At 53.1% G+C, this 27,021-nt stretch overlaps 1 protein-coding gene across 1 annotated transcript; it reads left to right on the top strand.

Moving 5' to 3' along the window:
• Window positions 1-1,202: 1,202 nt before the first annotated feature.
• On the top strand, window positions 1,203-27,021 carry LOC131213277 (chaoptin). The gene is given in 9 exon segments (XM_058207287.1): window positions 1,203-1,231; window positions 19,054-20,273; window positions 20,360-21,161; window positions 24,152-24,226; window positions 24,307-24,963; window positions 25,065-25,423; window positions 25,500-25,614; window positions 25,698-26,284; window positions 26,357-27,021. Coding segments are annotated over 9 exon segments (4,125 nt in total). The 5' UTR covers window positions 1,203-1,222; the 3' UTR covers window positions 26,658-27,021.

Below are 27,021 nucleotides of genomic sequence, written 5' to 3' on the forward strand. Positions count from 1 at the left end.
AAGCCTATTAACCAGCGAACAGATTAGTGAGCGGCATCTATGACACCCGTTGGTACTTATGTTGGCTTCAATGGTTCGGCCGAACTGCTACGTAATGTGGAACACATAACCACGGTGCGATGCTACTTTATGATGGCCTCTTTGGTGATACATTGGTTCCCGGCAGCTAAGTTCGGCTAAGTACGAGTCTAGTTTGGGGAGCATCTAGCTGGCGAGAAAGTATTGTAATGTACCACACTTCATCCAGTTCTTCCTTCCTTCAGTTCTGCTACAACTCTCGGATGCAGACACCCTCGAAATTTGTTTTTTATTAATCATTCCCAGAGTGCGCCGCATCTGCGCTAGTTCAGGGTTAAACTAAGGTTGACAAAAAAGCGGTACCCATCCATCCATCCATCTATCCGGGGGTCTCATCGCTGAAAGGTTCCATGGTTCCCGGTTCCAGGTATGCGGGTGGATATTTGCCTCGCGCACCCGCAGCGTATGTGTCTCGTGTGTCACCACTAGCTTGAAACCGAACTGCCCGCAAGGGAGTCCCTCACTGTGCACCGAGACTTGAGGGAGAGATTGGAATTAGCAACCGGAATCGGCCACTGCACACCCAGCGTGTAGCTAAGAAGGGAGGCACAAGATAATTAGATTAGGAGCCGGGTGGCTCAACCAGACCGGAGGTTTCGGGCGGTTTTCGGGGACCCAAGAACCACTCTGTCCTCTGTCGCGCACCCACGACTCGAGGGCGGCGACCAACTTGGAAGACGGTGGCCGGTTTGCGTGTAATTTATTAGTGCACCGAACGTTGCGGCTGTCGGTCGTCAGCACTGAGTTTAGGTCGTGAAGCAAAACCAAACGGGAAGCGCGACTTCCACGACTCCGGGAGAAGTACTCCGTACTCCGGTGGTACTCCCCGTGCACGGGTTGACAAGTGACCAGTGTCCACACGGTTATCTCGATCTTGATCTTTGGTGGGGGCGCCAAGCCCTGCCTCAGTGTGCCAGCGCTGTAGGAAGTGTTTTCGTTTGTTTCTATCTTGCCGGATCTGACTTCTCGGACGATTGCATCAGCAACAATCAAGCACTTGTATTGCGACACAGAGACGGCGGCAGCAGCAGGTGGTATCGACTTACGATTGCATCTTGGCTTCAAGGCGTTCCGTCCCTTGCTGACGGTTTGCGAGTGTCATCCAATCAACGGCGGCAACCCAGCTGGATAAGCGTCGGCAGATATGGCTCGGGTTTGTGTTTTTTTTTTGTTTCAGCAGCAAAACAAAATATCCTGTTCTTTAGGTAAAAAAAGTAACGTTTATGGTGTTTTCGAATTCTGCTCTGGGAATAGACATGGCAAAGATACGCTAGCTGCGGTCCGCGACTAAAGGGCAGAAAAAAATGTCCCGCCCACGCCCAGTGCATATGGTACATGGTTTCAGATTTCCTAACCAATACTTTATTCGATTGAGGATTGCGCTTCCTTTGGGCTTTAACTAGCCTCTGCTTTTGAACAGTTATAATAGTGGCCAACCAAATTTGCGAAATCTTAAGTCTAGAGCGTCCCGAGCGAGACAAACAATAGTAGGGCTGATGCTATGGACACTACTGCAGTAGTCATCCTTCGGACAGTACGCTTACTAATTGGCGCAACGGCCGTCGAAGGGGTCGCGTGGGTTCGATAGGGCGAGCATAGTTTGGCCTTCTAATTGAATTACAACATTGACTAATCTAATTTAACCACTCATGAGCGGTTTTGAATCGTTGGGCGAACTCACGTGGGGTCCCGTGACTATCCGGGAGCAGGACTAGAGCATAACTCCCTCCTCCAGCTAAGCCCCAGCTACGCCGCCTTGGATGGTGGAGAACTCGAAATACCCGGCTTAAGCTGGAGAATCCTTTGTGCATACGCTCTCTTCGGGACTATAAATGGATACATTGTGCGTGGCTTCTATCTGCCCAACTATCTGCTGCCGTCGTAAGGTTTCTCATAGTCATTAGAGCAGGCGCGCCGACGCTCCCAGAACGAAATAGTATCCACACGCCGTGTTACTCACGGAGGTCTGATGCCGTAAACTCCAAGGCCTGGTCAGGATGTCCACCTACATAGACCTATATAAACTAAAATAGGACGAAGAAACAAAATTAAATTTGAAAACTAGCCTACACCACCTATTTCTCCATACAAGAGCTTTCAGAAGCTCGTATGAAACAGTCCAAGAAAACAGTCCAGACCCACGTAGTGCAGCCAGTCAAATATCCTGACCGTACAAAATGTGTGTGTCATTAGCTGCCAATTGAACCGAGGGCCCTGTACCCTTTTGACCGCTCAACTTCCTTCCACGGAGCTCGGGGGGTTCATGTTTGAAATGGTGTGTCCTCATCCAGCAGCGCCATTTAGGTCACCAATGCCCACTGATTAAAAAGTGCCCACTGCGCATCAGATTCGTCCGAGGCTCTCGAGGCCCCGTCGTGTACGGGGGTGCATCCTCTACCCCTTATATGGCGGCCGCCATCAGTTTTATATCCCATTTGCTAATTATTTTTAGCGCTTGATGAGGACTTACCGCCTATTTAACACGTAGGCTCTCCCCGTTTGGCTCTCGGTAGGTTCGAAGCGGATGATGTCAACGCGCGTCGGTTACGCCACAGAAACCGCACCGAAGGCGCGTCGGGGAGCCCACAGTGCACGCTGCGCACGCCGTCACGTCGCGTTTCAAAGAAGTGTTCGTCGCGTTCCCCGTCGTTTAACTACCTTTCCATATAATTAGATGGATTTTCCTAGCGGTAGAGTCACGTCGTTGGCGCCACCTTCTCGTGGGTGCTTGAGAAATTCCGTATTTTATGTTCTCCTTTCCTTTGCTCGGTAGAATGCAGCGAGTACGGTTTTGGGACCACGATGGGGCTGCTTATCTGTGGAATAACTTAAACTCAAACAAATATAGCTCATCGAAAAATAGGGAAAGCAATTCCTTCGATGATCAGAGTTAACCGTCCGATAGCCGGGGCTTTACCTTCACCAACGTTTGTATAAATCTGGTTGAAAGTTGAATTTCGGCAAACAAAACAAAGGGACAAGGGAATCAACACACGTCTAATGCCTATGACGTACGGGTGAACAGCGATCGAATGAATATAAAAAAGTTACCCTCCGTTGAGTAAATTGTTCCTCACGCTCGCGTGAGACTCACAAAGCATTCGCATTATTTATCAATTTTGTGATGGGCGCCGAATTTTCGACGGACGCTTACTTACACCATATGGCTTACCAGTGCTGCAATAACAGAAGAAGGCTGAATCCTTTAGTCAATTGAATGAACTTTCAACGAAACATCGTCTAGTCTCCGTTTTTCAGTGGTCGGAAGTAAGCCTCAGCCCGATACACGCCATCGGCAAGCGTTTCACCAGCAACCAGGGCACGACGACGGCGACGTTGTCTTTTTTGATATTTAATTAACGCTCATCAAGAGCCGGGCGGTCCCGCATGCGGCTTTTCTCGCTCCGCCATCACCAACTGCTGTTGTCATTACAATTATTCACTTTACTGACATGTTTACGTTCTTGCGATGTCAACACAAGCGCGTGTACGATCTACGTCAACCAAGCTTCGGGCACCAATTCGGCAATCTGAATTTTTCGAGAGCCGGCGATCGAACCAAGCCGAGGAAGCGTCTCCTGGTCGTGTAATCAACACTGTTGGTGGTTGGTACCGTTTTACTACATTAGTGTTGGAGCGTGGCGTGGCGCGTCTTTCGATGATACTGACCGCTCTTCGACACACCTGAATATTTGCTCACCTTCTCTTCATATGTACCAGGTTTAGCAAATTTCAGGCTGGGCCGGGAGCAATCCTTCAGGCAGGTAGCTCTAAGCGTTGCGTCCGACGCGCATCCTTTACACATACAGCGCGCGAATCTTATTGCGAAGATCGAAGAGCGGTCCAAGAGCGACTCCGGAGCTCCGAGTGCTCCAGCCGGCGGGTAATTAAATTAATTTGAGTCGCGTAACCAGCTGCTGCTATCGTGTGTATCGGCCACACGTATCGAGGCCTATTTTCGCTGTACGCTGCGCTATTGCCGGTCACTCATCCAAGAACACACCCGAAGACCCTTCGATTCTTGCTGCGGACCAGAGACCTAGTTTGTTTTTCAAACCTCAACTTACAACAGGGTTTAACGGAAGCGCTGCTTCGAGTACTACCGCTACTTCTACCTCTAATTGTCGCGTCTCGAAGGACTCATGCCTATTGCCAATTAGCGCCGCGCTATGCCCTAGTGAGGTTTGTGAGAGCTGTGTGGCATCAAATCCCGATAGCTTCCAGTGGCAAGTCCAGAGTTCCACGATTCAAGAGTATCGTACCTCTTCCAGGATGTCAGCAAAAGAAAAGGGCAATGCACTTGACATTTTGGGCATATGCATCCCAATCCCATTTTTACTTGGAGCAGTTCGGGGCGGTGTAGCTCGTTAGCGTGGTCGTCAGTAACCAAGACCGCCGGAAGCTGGACTGCCGTGGACGCCAGTGGCGCATAAAAAACATCCTATTAGCGCTGAAGTGGTCAAGGCAACCCAGAAGTCATTGTTGTGGTCATGCAGGTGTGTGCATGTAAGCACCACCCCCGGTGAACAATAATGCCATGATCTCATCTCTGGAATTAGGTCACCTCGCTGCGTCAAGCTGTTGCCTTTCGGCCCTCCAGAACGGTGCGTCTCACTCCCGAAACCTCATTACACCAGAGCGATCCAACGCGATGAGCGGACCCCTGCACTCCGATCTACCGCCAGCAGCTCCCTTTACTCCCGCTGGCTCGACGTTCTCCAACCCGCTTTCCGCTCCGTCACCAGACGGACACACTATAGTGTGGGTGGGGTTGACCCGTTTCAAATTCGTAACCGTCCAGACGGAGCGAACCACCCGCAGCGTAGACGAATGATCTCTGCGCGGACGATGCGCTCTGCCCCAACCCAAAACCCCCAAACAAACGTCGCCCGAAAACGCATTAAACAAAAGGCATGCAAGCGTGATCGGGGTGTGGTGTAGCGCACCCCTCGACATTTAGAGGTTGGCTTCACGGTGTGGACCTACGCGACCCCAGGAGCTACACTACGCTCCTACGCTCTGTCAAATGAGAAGATGGCACTGCCACAAAGAGCCATTACGCTGACAGTGTAATACTGCCCGAAAGAAGAATTTTGTGTGAAATCAAAAAAAAAAAAGGGAAAGAAGAGAGGGAACGGCCAAGATTTTATTACTTATCAACACGCAGCACAGCACACAACTCCATCACCAAAAACAGCACCACTGAGATCTGGCGGCCGCCCGACGTTGCTGTGTGACGTATGTGTATCGGAAAACCTTAGACAAGGGGGGGGAAAACGGTGCTGCTTGACCCCTGAACTTATGGGTTGTGCACAGGCCTTCCTATCCTCTGGTATCGCCCGAACATCCCGCACAACTTTCCTACGGTGTGTCTCTCGTGCGATTCCTGAACGCTGAATTCGACATGGAAACGGCGCCGATCGTAGTCTGATCATGGGGCTGATCTGCTCTGGGGGAACGGGTAGCTTCGCTAGCAATAGGTACCGGTTGGGAAACATGCATATGTACAATGAGCGTTTCCGATCTGGATCTGGCGCCTCGAACTCGCACCTCTATATGCTGTGGAACTGCATATGTATGGAACTGAACTGAAATTTGTAATTCGAGCAGTGGCCCAGTCTGTCCAGCATAGCGCACTGGTTACTTTGCGGTGCTATTGAGCTAGTTTTTTGTTGTTCGCTTTTTTTTTCTTTTGTGCCATTATCGAGAACTACAATGGGGAACCTCAATCTAACGCTGCTCAAGATTCCTGCCCAGCCTTCGGGGCTCATGTGTGTGGGCTCATAGAGTATGCAACGTATGCAGAGCACAGACGCTGCATAAGTATACATATTCCATACCGATCCCATACCGCTATGCAATTCGACCCGAGTTCGATCGCGCGAGTTATGCAGTAGAACTGACCGACATACTGGGGCTGGCCGGCCGGACTCGTCCGGAAGGACCTGGCGCCATTGTCTACTCGATTTCCCCATGCTCTCCTATCTAAATTATAATCCAATACGAATCCAATACGAATCCAATCCCTGCACAGCGTTCAATAACAACATACCCGGAGGAGTTTGAATACAGCCGTAGCGTAGCGGGCTCTTGAGAGTCGGCGGACACCAACTACTACCTCCCGGACCGATGGGGTGTTGTGTTCTTGGGTTGATTGATGCTCTGCAACCAGGGTTCGGGGTGTCCGTCTTTTGATGGAATGCGCCGAGAATACCCCGGAACTAAATTGGGAGATTTGGAAGGTACCTCTGGCTGTCGCTCGGGCAACCCTAACCTTTACGCGGTGTGGCAATCTAACTACACTTTTGGGCCACTTTGCGAACATTGCACACACCCGACTCTGGTATCTGATCTGGAAGGCACTTTTGAGGAAAAATGCAGGTCTTGCCGGTAGCTCCTAGAGAGCTGGTAGCAACACCGAGCGCAGTTGGTTAGCCAGTCCACAACAATTAGGGAGTTGGGCCCCGAGGGAAGAAGCATGTATCAGAAATGGCTGAACATTTTTATTAATACTATGGTACCTCAATTCTACGCCTTATCATGACGCTTTATCTTTCGGCCACCGGTTCACGACTTTTCTTGACCACGGCGTCAGCAAGCCTCTTCCACCGTCCAAGAGCCACCAATAGAGAGAAGGAGAGAAATAACGAAGGGAAGCCCTCGAAAGCAAGAAAGAGAACGAGAGCCGTAGCGAGCCGTGTGGGATGCGGGTAAATGTTTTACCAATAAATGGAATTGTTTACAATTGTAATTTTTACGTCTGCGGTGACTCTGTCGCTAGCTTGGCTCGACTCGTCTCGACTCGTCTTTAATTGTACTCTACTTTTCCGGCATTCGTCTTCTTTGTTTGTGCGAACTACAAATGCAAATTGGCAGAGGGCTCTGCCCCCTCTCGTCGTTGCCGAGGACTCCTGCCTGGTCAAATGAAAGTCTAGCGCACTGGAGGCGGACTAAGTTTTTTTCTCTTCGGGTTCTGGAACACTTTCTGGATAGGCACACTTGGGACACGGACACACAAACACAATCTACTGGAGCACTGCTGGAACTACACTGCGAACTGCCGGTCTCGTCCGGTAGTACCTACCAGTACTTCGGCCAACCGGCAAAAGGTTAACTAGCGCTACGAAGCTGGACCCGTCAGGGGAACTCCAAAAGAAAAGGGGCTGCAGTAGGTGGGACTGTGAAGAGTACCAGAGGATCCACAGCGGTCGTGAAGACACACTGCCCAAACAACCGAGGTTACATTGTGCGCCCTCCGACCAACGAGGTGGAACGGACACAGAGAGACACGGCTTCAGCAATAACAATACTGACAACGCAAACCGTCCAAAGGGGCAGCCAGTTCCCGGTGTTCGGAGTACGGCCGGAGGCCCCTAGACCACGGTAACCCCCCACGAGACAAAAGCACGTCCGGCGTCGAAAGCGAACCGCAACCGACTGTAAATGGTTGAGCGCCAGGCACCGCTCACGACAACTTTTCGTAGACCGCCGCCGCCGCCCGACCGAAGGAAGTGCCCAAACCCTGGATGGCGGTCGGGGGTCGGGCCAGCTGAGCGCTGCAGCGAGGGAGCGGCGGGCGCCTGCGGTCCCGCCGCCAACCCCCGGCATGATACTTGAGTCACCGCGCGCGCAATGGATGGCCCACATCCCGCATCGGATATGCACGGAACCCGCCCTCTGCCCGCTACTCGCCCCTCGCTCTGCAGTCCGACCGAAGTCAGTTGCCGACTAGCACCGCTGCACCCTGGTTACAGTACAGACCGAGCCGGGGCGAGGCCTTAGCTTCCACTGCCTACGTGATCACACCAACATGACCGTGGCTGTCAGTGTCAACTCCATAGTGAAGAGTGACGTCCGACGACTTGATTAAGTTCTACGTTCTTGATTTAATCCAAAGTAGTCGACGTTCAGGGTCCATCGTCCACTGGTACTTACTGTAGTAAAGGTTCGGCGGACCTAGCTAGGTAACCGGACCATTTGGGAGGTGGGGAAAGGGGGGTTAGTGCGAGCAGGAAAGGCACACGGACCCCGACAGGGATGGCTCTATACGCAAGCACGTGCGCGCGCACACAGGATGACGTGTGCGGGCGAGCGGGAGCCACCCACCCACACGGAACCCTGTCCCTCGGGTGGGGGGGGGAGCAGGGTGGTTGTTGGGCAGGGGGTTTGGGTCGTCGGTGGTTGGAACTACTAACCACCATATGGAGCGCATATGGAGAGTCACACCCGTCCCCGTCGATGGGGCGGCGATCGGCCAGCCGAAAGATGAGAAGCGAACGGAAATCGCGAACGTTTCGCCCACCCCCCTTGCCCCTTCACCCCCTTGCCCCATCACCCCCGCGCGAGAGAGAGAGAGCAAGAAGAGGAATGGGATGATGGTAGTGCATTGGGGGGGGAGGGAAGGCACACGCAAACGTCTTCTCGGTGTGTTAGTGTTCTTCCCTCAGTCTGCCCGAGGGTATCCATAAATGCACAGCACAGCGCAACTGTTTTGAATATTGTTTTCGTCTATCGGTTACACAAAAATAGTAAAATAGTTACATTTTTTTTATTACTAACTTTTACATGCTCCACATTCAGACAGACGGGACAGTGTCGAGAGAAGTTGGAGAAAACATCCTCCAGAAATCAAACTTCATATTATGAACAATGAAGCACTTTACCCCTTTCTGCGCATCCCTTGACAGGCTGGTACTCTACGATCTAAGAAGGCTATCAGTTGTGGACCCTCACAAGACCTTTGCAGTTAAATGTCGTAGCGGCAGCGTACTGTGTAAGAGCTTCGTCCGAGAAACAGTGGGGCTTAGCCTTCAAATTCGTTAATATTCCATGAACGACAAATATGGCACAACGACCAACTCCGCGTCGTTCGGTGCAATGCATTTGGCCTTTTTGCGAGCTTCACTGTTTGCACACAGAGTTGCCACAAAAAGGCCATCGCCGCCGTAGGTGTAGTGGTGGTGGGCGTGATGGCGAAGATTGTTTATGTTGCTTTTTGCCTTTTTAAATAATTTTGTGGACGACAACGGACGGTAACGGTGAGAGATCATCCAAATAGTTGTACCCCAAAAACTCTGGGCTCCCTAATCGACATTAAACCATGAGGTACGTGGTACGTGCCCGTTACCGTCACGCAGGGCTCGCAGGGGGTTTTCTCTAAGCTCGGGCTGGTTATGAATGACGAATCCATTGTACTGGCAGAGGCATGACAGACCTGCATTAGAGGGCGCTTAAAGTGCTGGCTCTGGCTCTGGGCATGGGGAGAGGAAGAAGTAGAGTATCAAGAGACCTGACAAACGCTTGAACAAATGGGAGAACCACTCTGGCGAAGGTTTGCAAAAAATCTAGTAGAACTAAAATAGTTGGCTAAAATATTTGCGAGAATTTATTTATAAATCCAAACATCTACTCTATTCTTGAAAAGTCCAGAGTCTTCTCTGGAGTCGCTTAGCGCATCGCTACAAGTCACATGGTGCTATGTGAGGCGAATCCACGGGTGGAACGCGGAACGATCGGGGGTCGAGTTTGCGTTGCGAAATGATCACGAATTACGAGTACCGTGTGAGATGGCTGCATTATCGTGATGCAAGAACCAAGAATTCTCTCTCCACAAGTCTGGTCTTCGCCAGAGTCTGGTCGGTACGGTATTCGCCAGAAATAATACCATCTGTCCCGGTCGGAATCACAAAAAGTTCAAATACCAAAATTCCTCCGCATCCTTTGGTCCGCATTTAAGGGTTTTTGGTTACGGCGCCGATAGCATTATCATATCTGTATGGCGGATAGAGGTGGAACACTTTTCCAGTGTCCAGCAATGCTAGTCCTGTCGATCACCGCCAATTTTTTTGCGACCTTTCGGACACATTTTCGACCATCTTTTTTGTGCGGAGTGTGCAGCCGATGATGTTGGCGCCTTGGGAGCAGAATCCCTCTTGCTCACCCAAACTTTGTCCCAATTCCAGCACGGGCACGGGCTCACATTGATCATCGCGAGATCGTCCCGGAGCTCGTGACTTGCTCGACATGAACATTCCCTACACTCTCTCTCTCTCTCTCTTCACTTATCAAGCTATCTCGCTCTCACTGCGACTGCGACTGAGTACGTACCGCACAGAGTAAATCGCCCAACCTCATTCGTTCTGTTCCGTGGGCAGGCGAGGGAACTAGCGCGCATCGATTGAACTGGTTGACTCATCCAATTCTAACTCCGCAGCGCTGGAAATACTTGGCCGACCATCGTTTGGCTGTGGCGTCGTGTTTACTTTGGTCTGCGCACACTGCTCAGTTCGGCTCGCTTCGATGTTCACTTCGGTCTAACCAGTCTAAGCTCATCCAGCATCCCCTCTATTCTCTCCTACTGTCTCTATCTCTCTGTCTTTCTCTGCGGCACGCCACACTATCTCTTGTGCACGGTTTCCGATCCCGGTTCCAGGGGTCCTGGTCCGCGGGCAAGCGAAATGCACTTTGATAGCTCAAGCACACGAAAACGACTCGTTTAGAAAAGCCCTTGTGGTAGACCCGTCCAGGCTTCCCCTCCGTAGCTTTAGGCGAAATGGATAGCAAGGGGCCCAGATTTCTTTTTGACCCGGCTCTGCCTGCCCTGTTTAACTATAATTAAATCCGGGACTCCGGACACGGGTTTGGAAATGGGTTCCCCGGACCTCCCCCGATCAGTCGCCACATTTGGCCAGTATTATGTCACAATGGGTCCGCGATGACGCGTGAGGCTCGGTAAGCCCCCATGGGGCTGTTCTTCTGCGTCTTGCTCGTGGTGGCCATAGTTGGCCATACGCCATACCACGAAAACCGTGCGAGAACACGCAGACCTATGCAACCGCTGCCGTATTGCGTGCCCACGACGTACCTGGTGTGTTCTGGGGGTTACCACGGCCAACCTTCTGTCTCTCTCTCTCTATCTCGCTCCGACGGGGTTTGCGGTTTTGTAAGCCGCCGAGGTGATGCACCCAACAACAGCAGCAGCAGTAGCATCATCACCGCAAACGACGATCCAGAACAAGAGATGATGTGATGAGTCAAGGTTTGCGGCTGTGACTGGGGGCGTGACGTGATTTAGTTTTCCTTCCACCGTAAATAGCGTTACTAGTTGGGCTCATAGCGCCAAACCCTAGGAACCTTCGCGGCAGCTCCGGAACAACCCCGTCGGAAATCTCGGATGCTGGTCAGCGGTCCACCCGCCGAGCGATCCGCTCACTGCCCACACAGACACAGTTCAAAAGGGGCTTCAAGGTGAGCAGAGGTGGTTGAAGCACACATCATGACACAGTAGGCCTCCGCCGTAATGACAACCTCCAGACGCGCAGTACACTCCATTCTATTTGGTCAGCGTTCCGTTACCGGAACAATGGGCTTAGTGCTACTGCCCCATCTTACCTGCCCTACCCCTACTAGCCATTGTACACGTCAGCTGTGTTGTTGCACCGCTCGTCGCAGGCCGCCCCAGTCCGGTTCGACTCCTCCCGCCAACGCCCGGAAGGGCGATAAATCAGGAAATTAACAACCGCAGCTGCCATTTTGGTGCCTTGGTGACCGAACCGGGGTTTATTGTCCACCCATTCGTCCCCCTCGACTGACACTACCACGTTAGTTCGCTCGTTCACGGCCACGTACCACGGATATGGGGGATGCACTGAGGTCGCACTGTCAGCTAGCATCCAGCGTCCGGCCTCCGACTATGTTTCATCCCCCCCGGGTCAAAGCGAACAACTTAGAGTAACTTGTCCCACGAGCCTCGGCCTAGCATCTTCATGACGTGCCCAAAACCAGCGGACCTCATACACTCCGCTGGCTCTCTCAGTTCTTCACAGTCGACAGTTCACTGGCATCACAGAGCGGATCGGTCAGAGCTTGGATTTGCGACTCTGCGATCGCGGCCTGTGTGGGTCCGTCTGCTTACGTACAGTTTTTGGTTCGTAACCTCTTCCGTAACCCACCACAACTCCCGCCACCCATTGCTTCACGTTCCAGATGGCACCGTCGTTGGCATCTCTCCGTACCAACTATCGCGGCGATTCAGAAACGAACGGGGGAACGGGTGGGAATTCAAGCGGGAACGAGACAGCGCGAGACAGCGCGAGACAGAGAGCGGCCGGCGTTCTCTACCGCCCTCCCGCACGGTCTGTTTCATTATTTATTTCAGGCCATTTACCATGACCCGGCGCCACCAATCATGATTATCGGCGACGACTCTTCTTCGAGCATCCTCCAACCCCTGTTATTGTTCCCAGATGTTCCCAGAAGGGTGATGTGCTTCTCCTGTGTCCTGTGTCGTTTTGTTCGAAAAAGACCCGAAATTCCCGGTTTCCCGTAATGACCTTCTGACACACTGACTCGATTCGGTTTCGGCACAGGTTCGCTACTGTGGACACTCCTGGTGAGCTGCTGGCAATAGGTGCCTCAGATCAGAAAAACATCAGAGCATGCGGAACACGATACGGGTCAAGTTACGGGGCCACGAATCATCCATCCATCATTTGACTTTTGTGGGACACAAGCCCCTTCTTGAAATCTTGATCTCGACCGCTGTTACCATTAAAAGTGGATGGCAGTCGTTTAATGCAGCATTATTGCTATTGAATTGCTGTTGCACTACAGCGCAGTGCCGCCCAAGCAACAGTTGATCCCATCGCTCCATCGGAAGGTTCTCACGATTTGGGGCCATCGACGGCCAAGTTCGCCTTTCACCGCCAACTTCACTCTCGCTTTTCCGGACCGCGTGGTGCGAGATTGAATCGAAAGGCCGCCGCCTCATCGGCGGCCATGAAAGACACCCACACAGCCAGAGCAGAGACACTGAAACGAGCAGGGAGCAGGCACCGAGATGAAGAGCCGGGGGATCACCATGCCGAGAGGCGCCACCGATCCGGGATGGTCCAATTGAGTGTGTGCGCGAGCTGGAGACACCCACACACGCGTTGGGGCCATTATTTTGTTTGGTCGGTCCATCGGCATTTGGTACGAGCCACGGGCTGAAATATTTCAATGAAATCGTCCGGACGATCCCGGTCGATTATCGCGTCGCATAGACCGAATGTGTCATTCTGATTAATATGCCGAACCGCGCTTAGTCCTTGGCGACGCGGAGATGTGCGGAAAACGGGTCGGTCAGTCATTGGGACGCTCGAATTCGGCCTCATCTCTTCTGAGCTACGGTTCAAGACTCTGGATTGGTGGTCCTCCTCCGCAGCGGTTCAGCGTAGCAGTTGGCATGCTGAGCTGGCCCATTGTCTTGCGGGCTCATCGGAATGTATTTTTAGTCTGTAGCTAACCGCGAGCGACGCATCGTTGCATTCGTTGCAGCCTGTTTATGTTTATGTTTTTCAGCAAGCATTGCGATGCTGGCCAACAGCGGCAAGTGTCGAACGGAGATGCAAGCTGGAGGGGGGCGATGACGATCTGCGGTCGAACTGGCCGAGCAATCGTTTTGTTTATGTTTGCACGCTAATTCGGGTGTGTTTTGTGTTTGTTTGTTTGTTTTGAACCAGCTGTCAAACAAGAAAAATTAAAACGTTAACCGCTGTCAAAACAAGCTCCAGAATTGTTTTCCACGAGGAGGAGAACCACGAATTAGGTTTGTTTGATTGATTGAACGTTCTGTGACATCATTCCGAGTATTATTTTTGACTGAATTATCTGAAGTTTTTGTGTGACTCTAACTTTTAGGTGTTAAAGAAAACAGAAAGCTTGGAGAAGAAATTCATGTAAACAATAGCTTTGCGTGGTTGCCAATAGATGTGTATAAAGGAAGAAAAACCTGGACCTGGGAAAACGCTGGGAGAGAGAGAGAGAAAGCGCGAAAGACACAAAGAGAATAGGGGCAGAGTTCAAGTTGTGAAGGAAATTGAGATCGTGGCACATGATTGTGGTCGCTCCGGGAACTGGAAGCAGCAGGCAATCGCAGGCGCTTGGAAGGGCATTAAGGACACCGCGGGTGGGGCTTCGGCCACCGGGTGGGTCGTTGTGGGCCCCGCGAGCACCGGAACTACACACCCTCGCACCGTCGCTTACCGGTGATGTGATTATGGCACGGCAGCGACCACGCGATGTGGCAGAGAATAAGAGCGAGAGAGAGAGAGAGAGAGCGCGCTGTTGGAAGATACCATAAAAAAGAAAACCAACACCAACCCCACGCCAGACCAGGACGGGGTTTGAAAAATGTCGGCATCATCGTCACCGTTGTGTGGCTGACAGCGCCGATCGCCGCGACGACTATCGATCCTTATCGGACCGCGGGCCCTTAGCCCAACCCAGAACGAGCAGCGAACCAACCCAAAGCAGCCAAACCCTCCCTGCTTTCCGGCTGCTTTCTGCTTTCTCGGGCTCGGACTCGGCCCGCTTCGCAAGCCAAATTTATTGCATATCTTTTCCCAATCGTCAACCATTGATTTCTGCTAACCATTTCCTGGCCCCTGCTGCCTGGGGTGAGCCAGGATGCGGCGGCACACGGAGGCGGTTGTGCTCTCATTTGGTCAATTTCCGCGCTAAACCAACAACCACCCACCCACCCATACCCCTTTGTCGTCGTCGTGTCCTTTGGCATCGTCGTACCGCCCCATTGGATCCATCTACGCAACTGTTCACAGGGCGGCCCTGGCAGCAGAGTGTCTTTAATCCGACCCAAGCGGGCTCGCTTCTCCTGCCTCCTCGATGCCCCCTTCTGCTCAGAGGTTCGATGTTGTCCTGCTTCCTGCGAGTCTCTGCTGCCAACTAAATGGACGGACGTCCCTGTAATGGTCTGTTTGTCCAAGGCGGCCCCGCGGCTTTATAATCCGTGGGCCAGACAGGGAAGTGGGGCGAGGACCCATGCGAGGACTTGCCTCCTGCAGCCGCGCCCTCAGTCTCGATAGTTCCTTCGTCATCCCGGTCGGATCGCTCCATCGGCGCCTTGGTTATTTGTAGTCCGTACAATAAACTGTCATTAGTGCAAATTTGACGTTGGCATCATCATGGGATGGTTTAGTGGATATGATTGTTTGAACTGTAGCTAACAGTTGTCTTAACTCGGACCTGAGGTCTTCACTCGAAACGACAGTCCACTGGGTAAGGTAGGTACCAGTGTCTGAAAACGAGCCACTGCCCGGTCCGGTAGCTGTCGTCTCGTTATAATCGAAATCGTTTTTATAAAAAGACTAGAAGACAGCCGACTGGTTGATTCCGACTTCTGAGATCGTTTGACTAAAGTCAAACAAGTGGTGCTCCAAACAGAGATCTTGCTGACCTTGTTGGAATATGGACAGGATTACTGGGAACCCATTTGGAGTGACCGTTGGGCTATCAGAACGGTGAAACGTTGCACACTGAAACTGGCGTTGACCTTTTGGACTATGATTGATTTGAAACCCTACAATAATTTGAAGAAAGAAGGAATCATTCTTGAAGCAAACATTTCTTTTTGATAAAAATTTCAGCCCAAACATAGAATGATGAACCTATCCAAAAGGATAGGTGTGCGTCCGGCACGACACGCCAGCCAGCAAGTTGATCCCGGGAAAATGCTGAGGTGTTTAGTCGTTTGTTTTTTACCCTTCTTGCGTTCTTGGTAGTAGTAGTAGTAGTACTGGTAGCTGGTTACATCGCGTGGCGTGGCGTGTGCGTAATCTTCATCTCGCGACTCGCGCGGCAGATCGCGGCGGACACAATTAGCTGGAGTAGTTTCGTTTCCTTTCTTGTGGTGGTCCTGTCAACCGTGTGGCCAAGAGATTGCCGAGATGGTTGAGCCCCACATCGCCCCACAGGGCAGACCTTTCCCTTGTTTCTAACAGCTATAAGGGGGGAGCGCGCACACAATAAACACGATTCAATTATGCGCCCAGAGGCCAGAGTCGGCGTCGAAAGTATGTTACTAGCGTAACGATCCTATTAAGAAGACACCCATCAGCCTTCGGTCAGCCTTCTCGCCTCCCACAGTCACCCACTTTCCGGTGTCCCAATGGTTCCGACTTCCGGGACGAGTTGAAGTGTGTGAGAGAGAGAGAGAGCTCCTCGGGCCCCTCGTTGATTCCTGGAAATCATTTCCTCGGTTTGGAGATAGCTAGATAGTGTAACGGCTAGTCATCGAGCCGAGCCAGCGCACCCATCAGAAATCGAGAGGCGACCGCTTGACGGCGACGGCGACGACGTTGTTTTCCAGCGTCAAGGAGTGGCCGTAGGTGGGCCAGTCAGACTGCTGCTGGCTCGAGGATGTCCCTCCGGTTGTGCTGTCTTTTTATAGCCCGAACAGCACAAGCGAGAAGGTACGACATAGTCGCGCGTCGGTTAACGCCGGCGGTGAATTTAATGAGGGCCCGCACCAGGACCAGGGCATATCAAAGAGGTCCGCCTGATGCGACAATGTATGTGCGCGTGTGTGTGTGGCTGGGTGGGAGGGTGGCCGATGTGACAACCTGCCGGGCCTTGGGGAATAGTCAAATCTACTGAATCGTGGCTGGACGCCGGCGCCATGGCACTATGTTGCAACGCCTCATGAAGCAAATTGGAGAAGTTCCCTCCCTATATCCTCTGTACCTGAGCTCGTCCTAACCCGCGCTCGTCTCTGTATGTGTGGGGGCTAGTTTGGCATTTAAACGAGGGAGGCTATAAACATTCACCGAAAAGTCACTTCCGAGGCGCGAGGCTAGATGATGTGCCGTTCATAATTGCGGAAGCAAGTCCGAACCCTATCCGAGGAGGCGAGAGCGCAGAGGGGGAAGGGTTGCGGGTGTCTCCCTTCCGCAGAGGAACGCAGTCAAAGCCGTTTAGGTTGCTACATTGTTGCACAGGAACCTTGGTAACAGGAACCTTCATACGCCGAAATTGGTTGCCGCTCGCTTCGATGGAAACGTCACTCCCGGAGGTAATGGTTTTGCATTCCCCAGCGCCTCGAACTATCTTCGCGACGCCATTCTCGCCGGCGACCTAATCAACCCACGAGTCCTGGCCGTCTTCGGACCAGGAGCGACACTAAACACACAGCGAGTCCCGCGCGGGAAGGTGTGGCGAAAGGCCGTCCCGTCACCAGGATGCTCCCGGCTGGTGAACATTGTAGTTCGGCGCACTCCGGCGTCTCGGGTTACCTGCCGATCCGATCCACCCCGGGATCTGGCTGGCTGCTTGGAGCCAATCCATTGTTTGCTTGCGCGAGGAGTTAATGCTTGTTTGCGTTTATGTCCGGAGCCGTGGGCTCCGTGCCCTTTCCCGGCGGCTCTACCTGGCCCGGGACTTTCTTGCTCATCAGTCTTGCCACCATCCTGGTGTGCCAGTCGCTCCTATTTCTCCTTGGCTAATCGACACCACCCCGATCCGCCGACCAAGTGAAATGGATCGATTTTATCGAGCACCCGACCAAAGCGGCATGTGTCCGCTAAAAGTCCAGCTAATGTTCATCGACTATCTCTCGAGAAAGGAGAAAACACCATTGACGGGGAATATTATTCTATGGAGCTGTTGTCGGAGCGTTTGAAGGTCGAAATTTGCCATTTCGAAGCGCCAAGAAAGACTTTTTGTTTCATCGAGAATACCTTCCATTCTTTCATTCATCGAGAATACCAGAATACCTTCTTCCGATGTTTGGAAGCAAGTTGATTAAACTGTACGGTAAAGACTAGCAACATCACTCATCTCTAACTGGAATATTTTAACAGGACTCCAACAGGTTCGCCTGTCATTCTTGGGAAAGACTTAACAGTAACCCCTACAGGGGCAGTGTTACGCCTCGTCCACAGTATGAGTTGTCTCTACAGGTTGTTTGATATACTAGTGCCATTTTTGTCAAAATTCAATCCGCTGTAGAAAAACTAGCCATATTTTTGGAAAGCAAAAAAAAAATTGCCGTAAGCTGTCAAATTGAAAAAATACCCCCGAAAGGGGAAAATATCGGGGAACATAAAGCGCTCAAAAGCAACTCAAAGTAACTCACGGAACTCTAGCAAAAGATTAATAGTTTCTTGGCCCGCCAAACATTTTTTCCAAGTTTCTCATACTGTGGACCCCGCGTTACGCCATTAAGATCCCGCAAGCACCCTTTTCTTATCCACCACAAAAATCGCCAATCAGTCTGGGCACCGGACCGGCACCAGGGACAATATTAGTCTCTGTTGCCTTCTGTAACGGTTTGTTTTTGGTTTTGGCAGGACAGGTACAGTAACATGAGAAGAATGAAGAAGGAAGTTATCGAACACTTGGCCAACAGAAACCCGTTCTCCGCAATCGCCAGGGCGCAAAAACGAAGCTAGGGGTCGAGCACACATTCCATTTTTGCCGCCGTAAAACAAGGTGTAGCCCGGTCGCCAGTCGCCATCGTCATCGCCAGGTCGAAAGGACATCAGCGCGGTGGTGGTCGATGGCGCAACGCGCGCGCACACACAATTAGGAAATTGGGGTTTGGCCGGCCGCACCCAGGCCGCCGGCCGAAGACGTGCCTAGTTCGTAGTTCACCGTCGTCCTCGCGCCACGGGATATGGATCGATTTCTCGCTGTCGCAGGGGGGGCTTGAGGATGTTATATGACCGATTATAGCACCGCCTGGGCGGACAGGAGTTTCCGTACGGGCGAATTTATGGGTAGTTCGTTCGTAAGGGTTCTCTTTTCCATCCACCATCGCGATTAGCCTGGCCCTGCCTGGGGTGTGGATGGGTTGGGCTAAGCGTCCGCCGGTCCCGAAAGGAAAGTGCAGCAGTCACGGAGTACGACGCGGTGCTGGTGGTGCTGCTACCTGCTGTCACTAATGCACTAATTCCTGTGAAAGACAAGCGAAGGCCGCGGTGCCCGCGGACGATAATGAATTGATGACATTTGACCGCCCGCGACTGATAGGGAAGCGTTTTATTGCGACAGCACACGAGCAGTAGATGGCGGATGGCACATCCGATGAGGTCGTGCCGTGAGGTGTGGCCTATAGGGTGGCCCTGTCCGGGCCCGCCCCCCCCCCCCCTCTTCCCCCTGATTGCTGATCAGATTCTTTTCCGCATCCGCAACGCGCAGGGTGACGCTGGGCTGGAGTATATGGTTCGGCTGGGTTACACCATCGTGGTGGTCACGGTTGGGCTGATGGTGTGGGCGTCTCTGGCGCGGGCCCGCGTCATCGACACCACCGGGCACCCGCCGTGCGCATTCAACGCGCTCTGCTCCTGCTCCAAGAGCGCACCGGACCTGGGCGTCGTGAACTGCCGCAACGTGCTCCTGCCGACCGTGCCGAAGGTCGTGAACAGCTCCAAGGTACGTGGCTGATATCCGCGGCCCCACGGGCCCCGAAACTGATCTGGCCGATGTCCCCCTCCCCCCTCCCCCCCTTTCTCTTTCCAGCTTTTCATGCTCACCATGGACCGGACCGGGCTGCGGGAGCTGAAGCCGTACTTCCTGCAGGCGACCGGCCTGTACCGGCTGGAGCTCTCCCACAACCCGCTCACGGAGGTGCCGGAGGATGCGTTCCATGGGCTGGAGCGCACGCTCTGGGAGCTGCTGCTCGAGCACAACCAGCTGATCGAGGTGCCGTCGCGAGCGATCCGCGACCTCCGGAAGCTGCGGCTGCTGAGCCTGCGGGCCAACGAGATCATGGCGCTCGAACCGGACGCGTTCCGCGGCGTCCAGGGCCTCCTGCAGACACTGGTGCTGGCCGACAACTCGCTCACCCAGCTGGCCCCGGGCAGCCTGGCCGATCTGCCGAACCTGGAAACGCTGGACCTGTCCGGGAACGGGCTGATCCAGCTCGACCCGAACGCGCTCCGGGGCGGGCTCGGCAAGCTGACGCGGCTCCTGGTGGCCGACAACCTGCTCCGGTACGTGCCTTACGAAGCGCTGGCCGATTTGAAGCGGCTGCGCGTCCTAGACCTGACCCAGAACCGGCTGCGGGACCTGGGGCCCGATCCGGACGAATCGGACGGGACCGGCGGTGGGAGCTTCCGCCTTACACTCGACACCCTCGGGCTCGGCTACAACGAGATCCGCACGCTGCCGGCGTCATCGTTCCGCCACTTCGATACCGCGAACGTGACGACCCTCGACGGCAACCCGCTCACGGTGATCGAGGACAACGGGTTCCGGGAGACGCGGATCCGCGAGCTGTACGTGCGGAACTGTGACCTGGCGCACCTCCAGCCGGACGCGTTCGCGGGCCTCGGGAGCTCCCTGCAGGTGCTGGACCTGTCCGGCAACAATCTAACCGAGCTCCCGGACGAGCTGCTCCGTGGGCTGGAACACCTGAGGTAGGTAGGGGGGAGGGGGAGGGGGACCCGGGTAGGACCCATGTCAACACACCGGCCCGATCCTTCTTCCTTCCCGCGCTTGGCAGATACCTGAACGTGAAGGATAACGCGCTGCGGCACGTGGACCAGCGGAACGCTTCGCCGTTCGCGGGCCTGAAGCTGTACGGGCTGGACACGGTCGGCCAGCGGAACGGGCTGGTCCGGCTGACGGACCTGTACACCATGCAGAACCTGCGCACCCTCGCCCTGTCGGCGGTTCCGTCCGCCAGCCTGGCGGCGGACGACTTCGCCGAGCTCAGCCCGGAGCTGGAGGATCTGCGCGTGGTCCGGGCCGCGCTGAAGACGCTCCGGAACCACGCGTTCACGCATGTCCGGGGGCTGAAGCGGCTCGACCTGAGCGAGAACCGCCTGGAGTCGATCGAGCCGGACGCGTTCGCCGAGATCGGCCACTCGCTCGTGGCGCTGCGCGTCTCGCACGGGCTCGGCTCGCAGCTGAGCGCGTTCCCGGCCGAGGCGCTCCGGAAGCTGACCGCACTGGAGGCGCTCGACCTGAGCAACAACCGGCTGCGGACGGTGCCTGACAGCAGCTTCCACGCGCTCCGCAACCTCGTCAGCCTGGAGCTGCACGACAACCAGATCGAGCGGCTCGCCAAGGGCACGTTCCAGGCCGACCTGCACACCAAGCTGGTGGTGGTGTCGCTGCGCTACAACAGCCTCACGCAGGTCGCCACGCACACGTTCGTCGACCTGGAGCAGCTGGAGGCCGTCTTCCTCGACGACAACCGGCTCGAGACGATCGAGAAGCGGGCGTTCATGAACCTCGACCACCTGAAGCTGCTCAACGTGCGCGGCAACCGGCTGACCACGATCGCTACCGAAGCGTTTCAGGTGAGGGTGCGAGGAGCGGGGAGGGGGGGGGGGGATGCTGTTAGTAGTGCTTGGTAGGCTACTTGAACTTCGATTCATGCTGGTCAGGTTCAGATGAAGAAAGGCGATGAGCGGTCCTTGCGCCGAATCGTCATCGTGGTGATGAAAAGCGGAGTGGTTTTGAGGCCTGGTTCAGGTTCCTCTGTGCTGGTGGTGGGATACGAAAGGTGTGGTGTACTATGAGACAGTATGAGACGGGCAGACTGTGAGAGAAAAGGGACAAGAAACTGATTTGGCGACTGACTTTTGAACTGACAAGAATTACAAGGCGCCCCTCTGAAAAATGGATCTCTGATTAGATCGCTTCTAAAGATGAGGTGTTCTATCCGGGACACGGAATCCGGGAATCACCTAAAAGATGGGAAAATGTATTAGGTGTTTCAATTAATTCCTTCCGTTTTACGATAGATGGCGTTACTCACTAAATATAACCAACATTTTTTTATGAAACATGGTTTTGATAGCTACTGTCATTACGCATCTAACGTATTAGATATTATTTGGTCAAAGTATAAACAGCACCTGTTTTGCGCATTTGAAAATGTCAAGTTTTGTTCCTGATAAAGTGTTTTTGCGGGGAATGCTTATTCATTACCTCAATATACCGCCTACCGAAAGTCAATAAATGGTAATGGAAGTTAATGGTACACGTACTCTTACTGAAAGAACGTGTCGGACGTAGTTTGCGCGATTTAAAAGTGGTAATTTTAGCTTGCAAGACAAAAAGCGACCAGGACAGTCAAAAAAATTTGAAGATGAAGAATTGGTAGCATTGCTCGATCATGGATCCATGTCAGACGCAACAAGTGCTTGCAGAAATAATAGGAGTTGACCACACTACAGTTTCCAAACGCCTGAGGGCCATGGGAATGATGAGAAAAATGTCTTATTGGCTTCCACATGAATTGAAAGAAAGAGACATTGAAAGAAGGGAAACCATTTGCGAATTACTGCTTGCGCGGCTGAAAAGCAAGAGTTTCTTGTACCAAATCGTCACTGGAGATGAAAAGTGGTTTTATTACGAGAATCTTAAACCCAAAAAGGCCTGGATACAGCTTGGTGAACCATGTCCATCGCAACCAAAGCGCAACGGTTCACTTTGCAACGGTTATGATGTGCATATGGTGGGATACGAAAGGTGTGATGTACTATGAGCTTTTAAAAACCGATGAAACTATAGAAGGACAATACCATCAACAACAATAAATGCATTTGAAGCAATGCTTTGGCCATAAAACGACGAGAATGTTATAAAAGACATGATAGGCTGATTCTTGAAAATGACAAAACTCGACCCCACATCGTAAAACCAGTCGAAACATATCTCGTAAAAGTTCGGATGGGAACTGTTAATCTCCCCGAATTATTCGCCAGATGTTGCTGTTTCGGAATAGTATTTGTTCCGTTACGTGAGTAACGAAACAGAGGCTCTGAGGGGATCGCTGATAAAGATAAGAAGTTCCATCGACACAGAATCGAGGCACTACCTAAACGATGGCAGAAAGTAGTAGCTAACGACGGACAATAGTTCTTTTCAAATGGTGACATATTTGGTTGTGCTAGTTAAGCTACAATTGTCGAACAGAAACTGCATGAATTAAGTCCTAATACGAGGGTCACTATTTATATTTCGGGAATAGGAACAAAAACAAATAGTGAAGCTGCGAATATATTTTTATTGTTTTTCAAAGTACTCGCCACGATGATCGATACACTTTTGCATGCGCTTAAACCAATTTTCAAAGCATTTATTCCATTCCGAATGAGGTATCTCCAAAACATGATTTTTGAACGCTTCAAGAGCTTCTTCGGGCGATGAAAATCGTTGACCACGCAGTTTATTCTTCACGGATGGGAACAAAAAGAAATCATTGGGTGCTAAATCAGGGCTGTACGGCGGATGACCCATCAATTCGATGTTTTGAATGCTCAAATAGTCTCTTGTTTGAGCCGATGTGTGAGAGCTGGCATTGTCATGATGAAGAACAATCCGACGTCTCTTGTTTGTTTTCCTTATTTCACCGAAGATTTCTGGCAAACAGATGGTTGTGTACCACTCAGAATTTACTGTTCTACGATCCTCTAGAGACACTGTTGCAATATGACCAGTTTTTCCGAAGAAACAGGCCACCATTTTCTTTGAAGTGCTTCGTGTGCGAACAACTTTTGTTGGATTTGGTTCATCTTGGAACACCCATACAGTCGACTGCTGCTTACTTTCGGGCTCATACGAATATATCCATGATTCGTCACCTGTCACGATTTTATAAACGTCTTTTGAAGCACCGCGATTGTATTTCTGAAGCATTTCTTTGCACCAATCGACACGAGCCTTTTTTTGAGCGATTGTCAAATTATGTGGGATCCAACGTGAACATAATTTTCGCACAGCTAAGTGTTCATGTAAAATCGCATATATGCTGGTGGAACTAATGCTTAGGGATGCCTCAATCTCACAATAGGTTACATGACGATCTTGCTTAATCATTTCGTGCACAGCATCGATGTTTTCTGGCACTACAGTCGATTTTGGACGACCTTCACGAAACTCGTCGGACAGCGAACTACGACCACGATTGAATTCACTATACCAGCGATACACAGTGGTTTTTGATGGAGCTTCATCGCCAAAAGTCAAATTAAGTTGATTGACGCACTCTTGTTGTAATAATCCACGTCGAAAGTCGTAAAAAATCATCGCTCGAAAATGTTCACGATTCAGTTCCATTTTTTTGCCGAGACGAAACTTTCAACTAAATATAAAATAAACAAATAGCGTCCGTATGACAAAATGTTCTGAGTACGTATGTCGTCAAAAATGTCAAACTTTACGATGGAACCATCAGATGGACTCACATGACATCAGTGTTGCCAATTCCCGAAATATAAATAGTGACCTTCGTAGTAGTAAAAATTAATTAAAAGAAAAACATACGTTGATCGCCCGCTAGAATCTGCCGGAGCTGGAACGCCTGGACTTGGCGTACAACGCGCTGCAGGACTTCGACTTCAGTTGCTTCGACCAGGTGAGCCGAAATGGTCCGCGTCCGTGCGCCGAAAACTCTCCTTCCATCTCTTTCTCTCTGTCTTGCTTTCTCTCGCGCAGGTTGGTTCACTGGCGTCACTGGAAGTAGACGTGAGCTTCAACAAGATTCAAGTGCTCGGCGATGCAGAGAACGCCACCGACAGAGCTGGGGGCTACGGCCGGGAGCAGCTGCAGCAGCAGCAGCAGGCACATCTCGTGCACTCCAACATGCGCTCACTGAACTTCTCGCATAACAACATTTCCCGGATCCTGCCGGGGTATCTGCGGCCAGCCGAGCTGTCGTTGGTGCGACTGGAGCTGCAGCACAACTGGCTAGCGTACGTGACGCGCGATCTGTTCGGCAACATGCCCCAGCTCCAGTGGCTCGATCTGTCTGCCAATCAGATCGTCGAGGTGGAGCACGACGCGCTGCGGAACGCACGCAAGCTGCAGGTGCTGAACCTGTCCCGGAACGGGCTCCAGGAGATCCCGGCGGAGCTGTTCCGCAGCGCGTACAGCCTGCGCGTGCTCGATCTCGCGCACAACTCGCTCAAGTACCTGCCAGACAACCTGGTGATCAGCGAAGGCCTGGAGCGGCTCGACGTGTCCCACAATCAGTTCACGAAGATTCCGGTCACGGCCCTGTCCAACCTGGCGGCCATGGCGCTGTGCGAGCTGGACCTCAGCCACAACCACATCGGGGCGATCCATAGCGTCGACCTCAGCAACAAGTTTCGGGTAAGCTGCTCGCTGAGGGTATGTTGAGTGGGCTGCCATTGCCCACCGCTGTTCTTGACTACTACTTTGCGCGTCTTCCCGCCCATTCTGCCGATCCGAAGGCACTGGCGTGGCTCGACCTCTCCCACAACCGGCTGGTACGGCTGGATGACGCCGCGTTCGCCACGCTGCCCCGGCTGGAGGTGCTGGACCTGTCGCACAACGACGAGCTGGAGGTGATGGGGAAGGCGTTCGTCGGCGTCGAGGCGAGCCTCATCGAGCTGCGGCTGGCGAACGTGTCGCTCAGCGCCGTGCCGGAGCTGTCGAACCCTTCGCTGCGCTCGCTGAAGATCGCCCACAACAACCTGCCCTCGATTCCGCCCGAGCTGGCGGCCAACATTAGCTCGCTGCGGGAACTGGACCTGTCCGACAACGATCTGACCAACGTGCCGCTGATCACGCATTCGCTGCCCTATCTTAAGTACGTACCAGGCGCCGAGCTCTGGACTAGCGGTGATGATGATGATGCCAACGTTCTCTCCCTTCTCTACGCGCAGGTACCTTTACCTTTCCGGCAACCCCATCACGACGCTCACCAACACAAGCCTGCTGGGGGCGGCTGAAACCCTCGAGCATCTGAATATCGCCAACCTTAACCTTCACCTGATCGAGGTACTGCCCCATCCTTTCCGCTACCGGTTGCAGCTCTGACTTGACTCGAACACACACACACTGTACTCTGCCTCTTCCCGCAGACGGGGGTGCTGAACAAACTGCACCAGCTGCGTGCTCTGCGCATCTCCACGTACCCGTCGCTGCCCAACTTTAACGTTCCGCGCATACTGGAGAACGCCAACAACCTGCGGGAGCTGTGGATCGAGGCCCAAAAGCCCCAACCGAGCGGGTCCGCATCGGGCATCGCGTCCAGCTTCGGAGGCGCTGCGCCAGGACCCGCCCCGAAGCTCCCAAGCAAGCCCTCCGGCAGCGCCATCGCCACCGACTTGCGCCGCGAGCTGGACGGCACGTTGCCCCGCAAGCTCCGGAGCATCACCGTGGGCGGGGGCGGCTTCAGCCAGCTGTCCGACGGCATGCTGAAGGGGGTCCAGACGGCGGCGCTGCTGTTTCGCCTGCACAACACATCAGTAGTGTCCCTGCCGGCCAACCTTTTCCGCAACCTCGGTCGACAGGTGCGCAACGTGTCGGTGTCGATCGACAGCGACAACAGCCTGCTGCAGCACGTCCCGAATCCGAACACCGCCCGCTACCTAGCGCTGCCGGAGCACGTCTTTCTGACCGATCTGCACCTGAGCGGCAGTGCGCTGAGCTGTGACTGCGAGATCGGGTAAACGGTCCTTCCGTGCTGTAGCGTTTCTTCCTTCCGATCGATCACATTGGCATTGGCTTTTTTCTCCAGGTGGATCGAGTTCTGGCAGCGCAAGCGGCGCCAGTACCTGTGCCCCGCGCAACCCTGGACCGAGGCTCGGATGGCGAGCTACTTCAAGCACGCCTTACTACTGCCTTCCTACACCAGAGACGCCGACTGTGACCGGTCGGCTAACGAGCTGCGGGAGGCCCGCTGCAGCAACAAGAACCAGGACCTGCTGCTCGAGGTGCTGAAGAAAGACTTGGAGTGCGGGTGGGGTAGCGGTGCCACCCGGCTCGGGATCGTGCCATCGATAGCGTTCGTGCTCGTGTTCATCGTGCTACTTATCTGACTCATGCGCTCCTTGTTCCGGATGTACAGTGAATTCTACGACTACCTCGAGCAGCTCTACGGTGAGCGTAGCGTCGTACCGGGCGGTGCCGACTTCCTGGACGATGGCTGCGACTACGGCAGCGAGCTGGACATAGAGCTCGAGGAGTTGTGACATCCCTGTTATCCGTTCGTGTTGCTCCGACACACCGGCACGTGCATGCGATAGAAAGAGAGAGAGAGAGAAGGGTACATTACTGTTTTATTCGGTTCCAAGACAACACAGCCAACAGCATCAAAGCATTTACTCTCAAATATATGTATCGCGAAAACCGTACACGTAGTAGCGGGATGTTCGGAGCGGGTTGGTTTGTCATTGTTGCATT

This window comes from Anopheles bellator, chromosome X (genome assembly GCF_943735745.2).
Source record: "Anopheles bellator chromosome X, idAnoBellAS_SP24_06.2, whole genome shotgun sequence".
NCBI classification, from domain to species: domain Eukaryota; kingdom Metazoa; phylum Arthropoda; class Insecta; order Diptera; family Culicidae; genus Anopheles; species Anopheles bellator.